This window comes from Typopeltis vanoorti, chromosome 7, assembly GCF_054136105.1.
Source record: "Typopeltis vanoorti isolate ZY-2024b chromosome 7, IOZ_Tvanoo_1.0, whole genome shotgun sequence".
In the NCBI taxonomy this organism is placed as follows: Eukaryota; Metazoa; Arthropoda; class Arachnida; order Uropygi; family Thelyphonidae; genus Typopeltis; species Typopeltis vanoorti.
This window is the reverse complement of record NC_143555.1, coordinates 155239253-155251306: the sequence shown is the minus strand read 5'-3', so window position 1 is coordinate 155251306 and position 12054 is coordinate 155239253. Positions and strand designations below refer to the sequence as shown.

At 39.7% G+C, this 12054-nt stretch overlaps 1 protein-coding gene across 1 annotated transcript in view; it reads left to right on the top strand.

Moving 5' to 3' along the window:
- Positions 1-12054, top strand: part of LOC150105230 (glutamate [NMDA] receptor subunit 1-like) — a 550508-nt gene that overhangs the window by 502429 nt on the left and 36025 nt on the right. The window contains exon 16 of the mRNA XM_090395141.1: positions 2080-2184. Coding sequence (XP_090251267.1) covers positions 2080-2184 — 105 coding nt within the window. The remainder of the gene's footprint in view (positions 1-2079; positions 2185-12054) is intronic.

Genomic DNA, 12054 nt, shown 5'->3' with positions numbered 1-12054 from the left:
AAGGTAGGTGTGAGATGGATGAATAAAGAGATTAAGCATGCAATACAGAGAAAAACGGCACTGTGGAGGCAGCATGAGAGAAGTGGAAGTAACCAATTTCATGAGGTCTACAAAGACCAGGCAAGGAGGGTGACTTGGTTGGTGAGAGTAGCTAAAGAGAGGTATGAACAGCAGTTAGCTAATGAAGCCAGAAAGAATCCTAGGGAGTTCTTTCGATATGTAGCCAGCAAAAGAAAGAATGATTATGGAAGGATGACATTGATTGGAGGAAAGACATCTGTTGCAGAATGTGTGGTGGAGGTACTTAATGAGCAGTTCATAAAGATCTTTCAATCTTGTGAATGTGACTTCATGGAGAGATTAAGAACAGTTGATGATGGGGAGGAGAGACTGACTGTAAGTGAGCAAGAGGTGTTTGGGGAGTTGAGTAAACTAGATGTAAATAAGGCTGTGGGACTTGATAATATATCACCACGTATTCTGAAGGAATGTGCCAGAGAGTTGACACCTGCCTTGACATATTTTTTTAATACAAGTCTTGCACTTGGTCAAGTCCCTAAAGAGTGGAAGGAGGGCAAGATTGTGCTACTTCGTAAAGGAGGTGATCGAACTCAAGCATCAAACTATAGGCCTATCTGTGTGTCAGGTGTTGTGGTTAAGTTGTTGGAGAAGCTTGTGAGAACTAGGATCCATAGTTGGGTTGACAACAATGGTATAATCTTTGATGGACAGCATGGATTTGCTAAAGGGAGGTCATGTTTTAGTAATCTACTTACTTATTACAATAAAGTGACTGCTTCCTTGGACAGAGGAGAAGGATACACAGTAATATACTTGGATTTTGCAAAAGCTTTTGATAGAGTACATGATAAGTTGACAGTCAAACTAGAGCAGATGGGGTTGGATATTAGATTAGTGCATTGGATTGGAGACTGGCTATCTGATAGGTATCAACAAGTTGTGTATGGGGTGCAATATCCAGGAAAAGGAAAGTCACTAATGGAGTGCCTCAGGGGTCTGTTTTAAGGCCATTACTATTTAACTTGTATAATAATGATATTGGCAAAGATTTGGATGGAGATATTCAGTTGTTTGCAGATGATGCAAAGTTGGGACGAACCATAAAGAGTAGTGAAGAGGTTGTGGCCTTGCAAGAAGACTTGAATAAATTGAGTGATTGGGCAAGGAAATGGTGATGCGAGTTCAATGTTGCAAAATGTAAGGTTTTAAAATTTGGAAAACAAAGATGGGATGTAGAATTTATGCTTGGTGAGAATATATTGTTGGAAGTAGAGGAAATAAGAGATCTGGGGGTGATAGTGGATAAGGATCTAAAATTTAGGGGACACATCGCCAAAATTGTGAAGACAACACAAAGACTTCTGGGAATGATGCGGAGGACACTGACATGTAGAAGTAGGGAGATTCTTGTTCCATTGTATAAGGCTTTGATTAGGCCACAAATGGACTATTGTGCCCAGATTTGGTCACCTAGTTTTCAGAAGGATGAAGAGATGTTGGAAAGGGTCCAAAGGCGACTAACTAAGGTAGTTTCTGACCTCTGAAATGTCGAGTATGAGGAAATATTGAAAAGATGTAATTTGTAGAGTCTAGTGGAGAGAAGGAAGAGGGGAGATATGATAGAGACCTACAAGTTGGTAAGGGGTTGTTATAGGATCAATGGTGGAGAAGTTCTACAGAGAATAGTGGGAGATCAGGGGAGAACCAGAGGTCATCCCTGGAAACTGTATAAAGAGGGTGTGAGTAGGGGAGTGAGAGGCAGGTTTTTTTCGTGCAGAGTTGTGAGTGATTGGAATGCCTTGCCTGAGAGTGTGGTGTCTGCAAGGAGTTTGAATGTGTTTAAGACGCGGTATGATGAGATGTGTGTGAGATAAAAGGACCTCCTAGATGAGTCTTTGACTCCATGAGGTCTTGTTTAATAATAATAAATAATAATAATAAATTGGATCAACATGAGTTGGAAACTGTCTATACATAAATAAATTGTAAATAATTACTTTCTAATTAATTATATTAAATTAAAAATATAACATGCTTTCTACTGATCTTTATTCTAAGGTGGTCGCATGGAAGAACTTGATAATAAATGGATCCTAGATGGTAGTGATAAATGTGAAAAAAATGAGAAATTTCCAGCAACTCTTGGATTAAAAAACATGGCAGGTAAGTACTACTAAAAATATTTAATTAAAGTACATTGTCTTAGGTTTCCATATGTCATTATTAAAATACATGCTTGGAAAGAAGTAAACTGGTACCCCATGGGCAAGATGTCTCATACCATATAACAACTCACATGTTTGTAACTGGTATAAATTGGAGGAATATTATTATTATCATTATTATAATGAATGTGCCTGTGTAGCTCAGTGGATGTGGCGTTTGCACACCAAGGCGCTTGGCCGCACGAAGGAAGACTTGGTTTCGAGTCTAGTCGGCGACTAGATGAAATTTTTTAAGCCTTTTTTCAACCGGTTCCCGAGTTAGTCGATCTCTGGCACAGGCAAGCAGGTTTTTCCTCCCGGAAACTCGGGTTTTTCATCCTGTAAACTCAAGAAAATCGACCGTAGAACCCACATTATTTCAGACATTAAATATATTGTCTTAGGGTTAGGGAACACGAGAGGCGGCACAATTGAACTGTCTCTATTCACTGAGTACCACTTAATTAGTGATAGCCTTGGGCCATCTATCTCTGATTGGTACCAGTGGAGATTGAACTGCCCACTCGGTCTCCAAAAGTTAGATAGGGCTAAATGGCCTTGCCTGCTCCCTGTATACGGGAATAAAAAGGTGTTAGCTGATTTTTATTTTTTTATTTATTATGCTGATGATGATTCAGGCCTCCATGGAGTCACAAGACATCATAGGAGGCCCACCGTAGAAAACATGGTCTATCATACAACTCCTTGAATCCATTGACCATTCGTACTCTCACCACTCTATCAGGCAATGCATTCCATGGTTCAACCACCCTCTATGCAAAGAAACCATTGGTTACCCTCTTGCTCATAATTTTCCTTTGTAACTTCCAGGGATGGCCCCTTTGTCTTCACTCCTTCCCCCCTGTTTCACTAAATAAAAGAACTTCCCAGTTTCAATCCTGTAACTACTGCTCAACAGTTTAATAGTCTCAATCATATCACCTGTCCTTCTTCTATCTACCAGACTCTGCAGTCCACATTCCCTCAGTCTTTCCCTCATAACTGCCATTGTACAGTCCTGATATCATCTTTGTTATCTGCCTCTGCACTTTTTCCACAGTTAATTTATCCCCTTCACATCCTGTGGACCAAATGTGAGAAGAATAGTCCAAGTGTGGTCTGATCAGGGCTTTATACAATGGAATGACAATTCTTTTATCTCTTCAGGTCAGCATCCTTCTCAGTGTTATAGTAATCTTGTGTGTTGCCTTCACCACCTTTGCAATATGTTCCCTGAACTTCAGGTTTTTATCAGTCATCACCCCCAATGTCATTGATATAAAGATATTTAACAATACAGATCACAGTACTGACCCCCCCCCCCCCCCTGTGGGACCCAATAGCAAAATATTTCTTTTCTTCATCAACCACTCTTGTCACTTTATTATAAAAGGCAATCATATTAATCATATTAGTAATCATATTACTAAAACAAGAATGCTCCCTTAGCAAATCCATGCCGACTCTCCCAGATAACATTATTCTCATCTACCCAACACTGTAAATGATCCCTCACTAATTTCTCCAAAATCTCAACAATTACTGATGAAATACAAACTGGTCTATAGTTTGACACTTCCAGTCTGCTGCCACCCTTATGCAATGGCACTATATTACCCTCTTTCCAATCCTTAGCACATTTCCCATGGCCAGACCTTAATTGGAAATCCACTTCAGCAGAGCTATCAGTTCTTTAGCACATACTCTCAAAACCGTGGCTAAATCACATCCAGTCCCATTGCTTTATTGACATCCAGAGTATTCAGTATTTGAAACGGATTCTCTTCTTGCATTTCTAAGCCTCAAAACCTGCCATATCCCTCTAGTATTAAAACTTACTTCTCCAGGATGAAATACACTAATAAAGTGTTCATTGAACAACTCCACACTATATCTTTTGCATCAGTCACTCTATTCCCATTTTTATCCAATGTCATTCTTCCACATTCATTTCTCCTCCTGTTGGCCACATAACAAAAGAATTTCCTAAGATTTTCTTTGGATCTTGGGGCCAATCTCTTCTCGTATTCCAGTTTTGCCTTCCTTACTATACTAGTCACTCTCTTGACCTGAATCTTTTATTCTTCATGCATCTACCCTCCATCCCTCTCCTTATATCTCTTTCATAACCTCTTTTTTACCTGTGGTTTCCATTTCATATTGTTTGTCATCCACTTTACACAAAATTGTGTTCTCTTCTTCACTCATAGTATACAACTTGCTTTTGTTGCTAATAAATATTCCTTCACAAGTTTAAAAGCACTGATGATATCTCATCCTTCCAATTCCTCCATCCATGGAACTGCTCCAAGTTGATATCTAAGAATTCCACATATATTCCTTTCCCATTGATACTGCTGAATGTCTATTCATATTCCAAGTCAAAACTACATCATCACTCTCTCCAACTGAGGGCAGAGATGCCATCTCAGTTATAATCAGATCTTTTGATGCCATGACCAAATCTAAAACTCTTGAAACTCATGTTCCTTCTACTACATGTTACCTAAGACATTTTTCCATCAAGAATTCAAGAAATTCCATTCCCTTACTGCTACTACTACATTCACTTCCTTCTTCCCAGTTTATACTATTGTAATTAAAATCTCTCATAACAATCATTCTTTTTGCACTTGCCAAGTTCAACTGCCTAAACATCTCCTGCTGCTCTTTACCCTCTATGCTCTCTGGCTTATATCAACACTCCACCAAATATCCTGTCCTGTCTATCTCTACCTCACATCGTATGCTATCAAAACCATTACTGCCAATGACATCCATATCCTCCACTCTGAGAGGACATCTCATCACTTATCATAAGCAGTACTCACCACCATATTTGCCCTTCCTATCCTGTTGAAAAATGTTATAACCCTGTTGCTTCTATTCCTGTCAGTATATTATCTTCCATCAACCATGCCTCAGAGATCCTAATAATCTTTGGACAGGCTGATGCTCTCAGTGCCACCAATTCATCTCCTTTATTCTGCATACTCCTGGCATTAATATAAAAAATCAGGGCATTGTTACTGTTTTTGTTCCTATTATTATACCCTGCAGACTCCTCTAGCTTAAGCATTACATGATATATTCCCCCTTCTCCCAAGCAACTATTCTCACAAGAAGCCACCCCTGCTACCATCCACCTTGATAATTGTAGTTTCCCTGCCTTGACACACTGACTAGTTCACAGAACAACATTTTCTCTAGATGTCTATGTCATTCCTCATTGAAATACAAGACATCTCTCACATACAGTTCCATTCTGTCCTCGAATGCCCTCCAAGCATCCACATATCCAAACCTCTCTTTTGATACATTCTGGCTATTATACTATTCATTACTGATGCCCTTCTCCATAGCTGTGTTCCATCTTTCAGTCTTCTTTTTCTGTACAACCTCAAGTATGAACCTCGGATCTCTTGCCACTTGATTCACACTGACTCAATTCACACTGACTTGATTCACAATGTCTGTATCTCCTGTCCCTGCCTCTCCATCTTCCAGCCACTATCCTGTTGTTGAAGAAGAGGCTTTGATTCTCAGACTGACATCATCTCTAGATGATCCTTCTCTTCTGAAATATAACCATCAAATTCTTAAATCTCTCATCCAGACTCAGTTTCTGGGAATGGATATCAGAGATCAGTTAAATGGCTACCTCCATGCTGAATTCTTCGAACACTTGATGTTTCGTCAACATCAGCCTACGTCTTATTCTGCAATGACTTTGTAGAATAAGACATAGGCTGATGTAGCATCAGCTATGTAGAGGGGCCTACATAGCTGATGTTGCAGCTATGTAGGCCCCTCTATAAAAAGAATAGAGGGAAATGTGCCAAGACCATCCTTGACAGTGCTTCCCCTCCACCTCTATCAGACTTACATGATGCTTTTGTTAAATTCTGGAGTACAGTCTTTTCTGCTCCACCTCCACACTTCCCTGATGATGACCAACCTACGATATTGAGGTCCATTCCTGCCCTTCAAATATACCAGCCTATCTCCATCCAGGAGATCAAAGCAGCTCTTCCATCCAATTTCTCCGCCTCCGGAATTGATGGCTTTCCTACGGCTAGGCTTCGGAAGGTGCTATTGAAGATTCTTCAAGGTTTATTGGACATTCTCCTTTCCAATAAAGCAATACCACCATACCTACATGCTTCAAGAACTATCTTCATTCCGAAGAAAGAAACTTCAAACCGTTCATCAGACTTTAGACCTATTACCATCTCCCCTGTGGTACTAAGACTCTATCATAAAATCTCAGTTAAACGACTTCAGCAACATATACAGCATGATTATAGACAGAGAGCTTTTGTCCCTTCAGATGGCTGTGAAGGGACAAAATATACCTTCTTCCCGCTGCCATCTTAAGCCTCTATATATGGTGTCGCTGGCCTCCAAAAGGCCTTTGATAGCATCTCCTGCTATCAAAGCTCCTGCTCTCCTTCGAGTGCTGTCTATTGCTGGATGTCCAGAACCCTTTCTTTCCTATGTTATGGAGCTATACTTGGGTAACTCCATCACTATCACTACAGGGTCCCATGTGACTTCTATTCCTGCAGTGCAGGATGTTTGCCAGGGTGATCTTCTATCTCCCCTTTTCTTTAACTGCATCATAGAAGAGTTTTTTCACTCTCTTTCTAGCCATATAAGCTACTCTCTAGGTGCTTCTTCCTTTAATGCTATGGCCTTTGTGGACGATCTTATTCTCATAGCCTCTAAGGTAGGCTTGCAGAACTCCTTGACCAGGCAGTTGACTTTTTCTCTATTCGAAGCCTTTCTATTAATATAGAGAAGTCCTGCTGTTTAGTTCTTGTCCCCTCTGGTCATGACAAGAAGCTTAAGGTCAAGACTATAGAGTTTTCCCTGCACGGGAGGGAAAACTCTATAGTCTTGACCTTAAGGTATCATGTTCACCCCAAAGGGAAGGTCTTCATGTTGACTTCGGTATCATGTTCACCCCAAAGGGAAGGTCTTCTCTCCCTTCTATCCTAGAAGCTGGATTGCTTCTTTGAGGAAAGGTCTTCTCAAGCCCTAGCAAAGACTGTTTCTCCTTTCCCACTATCTCCTACCTTGCTTTTACCACAAATTGGTGCTTGATAGCACATATATCTTGGTACTGTCCCAAATGGACAGGGCTATCCATTCAGCCATGAGATCATGGCTCCAACTGCCGCCTGACACCCCTACTGCATATTTCCACTTGAGGGTGAAGGACTGCGGGCTCAGGATTCCATCACTTAGATGGTTGATCCCACGCCTGTGGCTGTCCAGAATCGGGAAGTTAGAACTATCTTCTTCTCCTGTCCAGAGAATCTTTCTATAGCCCATTAATATAAGAAGACTTTAGACAGGCTGAAGGCTGGTCCCATTATCAAGGTACCTTAATTGAGTCAGCACCCGCAGAACACAACAGGTGGACATCTCTTCTGCACTGTTCTGTAGATGGTGCTCCTTTAAAAGAGTCATATCTGGTGCCTCCCCTCTCTGGGTTCGAGTATATTGACCTTATCAGGACGAGGATCAGTGCCCTGCCCACTCAAGCCCGCACAGCTCGATGTGGTAGTGACGACTCAAACTGTAAGGATGGCTGCCACTACAGTGAGACATTGTCTCATATAGCCCAGTGTTGCTTCTGCACCCATGGGGTCTGCATGCAGAGGCATGATGCCGTGGTCTCCATTCTGAACACCCACTTTAAGAACAATGGTTGGGAGACCGCGGTGGAACCACATTATAGGACCTCCACAGGTTTGAATAAGCCAGACTTAGTGATTAAAAGAGATGGTGACGTTTGGGTAGTTGATGCCCAGGTGGTAGGAACAGGGCATCCAATAGCCTTAGCCATAACAATAAGGTAAACTATTATAAGAACAACCAAGATTTAGTTAGTAAGATATGAGAGGAGCATGGGGCAACTCCGAGGTTTACCAGCACCACCATCTCTTTACATGGTGTATGGAGAACATCATCATCATCATCAAATTCCTGCCATGTACCCTCAAGGGGTGTACAGGATATGACAGTATTACATGAAAAAATTACATCATTACTAACTTCCTATCTACAATTTTCCTCCAAATCAGTCTGTTACTTGTCAAGACTCCAACATTATCAGATCTTATATTTCTATCCTCTAAAGCACTTTGTACCGTATCAATCCACCTATATCTTGGTCTTCTTCTGGGTCATTTTCCTGCCAACCTGGCAGAGAACACTTGTTTTGCTAATCTTTCCTCTCCCATTCTATTTAAGTGACCATACCACCTGAGATTAGCTCTGCTAACGCATTCTTGGATGCTGACAATGTCAAGTTCTTTCCTAATATCCTCATTTTTAATATGATATTGCCATTGATGCCATCTGTTCACGCCTCTAATCTTCTCAGGACAACCACCCATCTTCAGTAAAAATCGTGCTGAAAATGGTAAATTAAATATAGAAATAGATATTAAATATAGAAATAGAAATAGTATGGAGCACAGATAGCTATAAGAACTTGAAACAGCTTGGGTTTACGCAGAAGGATATAAAAGTTCTTTCCTTGAGGGCCTTACAGAGCACACTGGTGGCATGACATTGCCATGCCACCAGTGTGCATGGCAATGCCATGCACTTTGAATGACTACAATGATAACTAGAACAGGCATAGGTTAAAACACTTGTAAAGGCTTAGGCCTATATCAAGTCTGGACGAGATGTCTGGATGTGATGTAAGGGTAGTACTGCTCGTAACCAGTACAAAGATTAATAAATAAAAATAAAAAATAACCAGTGGTGTACCACAAGGATCAGTGTTTGGTCGACTGTTATTCAGTCTATACATTAATGATAAGGGGAAGAATTTGACAAGCGACATACAGCTATTTGCTGATGATGCAAAGATAGGTAGGGTAATATCAATAATGCTCCTGATATGCAGTGCTTGCAGAATGAATTGGATAGGCTGGAATTGTAGACATGGGAAAATGAATGTCAGTAAATGTAAAGTCTTGCATTTTGGCATGATTAGCTGTCCAGTGTCGTATTATATTGGTGGGATTATGCTCGAAGAAACTGATGAGGCTAAGGATCTTGGAGTGTTAATAGATAGGAAGTTGAAGTTCAGGGGCCATGTAGCAAAGATTGCAAATACTAATCAAATTGCAATGTTGAAATGAACATTCATATGAAAAGATAAGGATGTCATTTTGCCTCTTGACAAGACCTTGATAAGATTTCACTTGGACTATTGTGCACAGGTCTGGTCTACTGGTTTCTGTTGTGATTCTGATATATTGAAGAGAGTGCAAAGGAGAGTGTTAAAAATGATATCAGGATTATGGAATACTGATTATGAAGATAGATTGAGAATTTGTAGACTGCAGACACTAGCAAACAGGAGAAAGAGAGATGATATGATTGAGACTTACAAACTTCTGAAAGGCTCATACAGGATTTCAATTGATGAATTTTTTAAATTTATGGAGGGTGGAGAAAGGACAAGAGGGCATCCTTAGAAGCCGAGAATGAATGCCGCTAATTAGGGTGTGAGGGATAGATTTTTCTCTCATAGGATGGTTCATGATTGGAATGGATTGCCATTAGATGTTGTGAGTGCAAGCAGTGTGAATCAGTTCATGAATAAGTATGATAGCTGGTGCATGTAGTATATGGCCTCCCTCAATGAGTCTGACTTCCTGGAGATCTCTCTTAATAATAATAATAATAATTGTTTCCAGTCATAATCTCTTCTGTCATGCTTCTGAACTTGTTCCTGATAATTCCACTTCTTCTTTCAGTATATTCTCTCTCTCTCTCTGCAAGCTAACTGCTCTTGCTCGACATTCATCCTCCTAATCAACACCATCTTTGAAAACTTTACAATGTTTTAAACTACACTCCCTACTTTTTTATTTTCATTCACACTCCACTTGTTTCCTACATCCTACTCATCTCTCTCTCTCTCTCTCTCTCTCTCTCTCTTGGTTCATATTCACCCATTTCTGATGTAACACTGCCCAGGTCCATTATTCTAATGTCTAAATCACAAAGTTCTTCCCATTTTCTACATTTTCAGCAGTCATGCACTCCCTGATCTCTCTCTGTCTCGACTACCACATTTCTAACTGCTGGGATTTATACATGCTGCAAGCACCACATACCACAAAATCCTTTAGTATACTATGCAAAATGTAGTCCTTAAACAGGAGCAGACTTAGTGATAAGCTATTGGCAAACTGAGTGTTGCAGCTGACACCATTATTTAAACACTGCACAAAAAATACAGTAATATTATGCTTAAGTACAAATTCCCCAACTGCAAACTACTCACGGACTATACTTTTGTTTAGCATAGATTCCCCATAATTTAAAGTACAAACTATAATAAATAATAACAAAAACTTTTTTCCCTGATACCTCGTAACATGTCCAACACTAATTACCTTCTGCCGGACTGGCCATATGATGCTTCCAATTCAGTACAACTATGTCCATGTCATGTAAAATGCAGGCAAGAAAGGAACTGACAAAATTTTAAAGAGACACTGTGATAGAATGTCATGTTTCAGGCCTATCTGTTCAACAAATTGTTGACAAATGGGGTCATCCCAGATGAATGGTCAGTGATACCATCGTTGGATTGTGATAGAGTGGAATTTTAGGAACTCCTATCTTATCACAATCTAACATGCGTTTTCAAGCAAAAAAGGGAGATAAATACAGTAAAATGCCTCTAAGTATGAAATAATTGCTATGTATATATATATCAAGCATGTTCTGTTATGAGAGGTTAAATAAGTATGTATTTTGTGCCATTCACGAATGAGGTTAAATTAATATTGAAAGTGTAAAACATTAGCAGAGCACTATAAAATAACATGTATAAAAGAATTATAGAATGTAAGCACAAATTCAACAGTTGGGGGGGGGTGAAGTCCAAAGGTCATGGAGCCATAACACAAGGGAGCAGCTCGCCCCAAGCAAACAGCGTGACGTCAGCAGACCATATTCTCCGCAGAAAAAGCAAGCCCGGCAGTCCACAGAAGGCCAGTTTCCTGTAGACCAAAGATGCAATATAGAACCAAAGGGGAAGATAAGTAGACTTTATTTGTGCTTGACTGAATGTGAATGAGAGATTTGTGCCACGTTGATATGTTAAGGAAAAGGAACATTAATGATATAGAATAAGATTGTTCTGTTGGTTAAAGAGGGTTGAATTTAATCTTACTGTCTGTCGCTGTGTTAAAGTTCGTTAATATATTGAAAGAAGCTACGAATATGTTTAGAGTAAGGAATTGATAAATTATAAAGAGATTGTGAAAGATATGAATGTTATCTTGTGTAGTCTGACAGAACTACGGAGTTTTAGAAAGACTGTGATAATAATACATGACTAATGCATTTGAGAGTGTTAATATAATTCTTACTTTAGAAAGCTGCTGCATAATCTATTATAAGTATATTAGTAGTATTTGAATATTTTAAACTCTGTCTGGAACTCCCTTAAGATGGGATTTAAACTAATGATATTGAGTGTACCAACTTTTGATATATAATAAACCTTGCTTTTGATTCTAACAAAGACTTTCTGTGATTTCTGGAATCCGATGCACCTCTTATAAAATATTATGAACCTATGCGGGACATTAGAAAAGGGTAAAGATTGGCCACGTCTGCAGAGTTGCTAGGTATCATTAAGCACTGTTCTGAGATTACCTCTTGATTGTTAATATTACTAATCTAATAGCGCTAAGTGGCGCAGCGAAACAAATAAATTTTCTTGGCGTTTCACGAGAAGTGAATCTCAGGCACTCTGATACTCTGGTGTTGTCTCAATCTC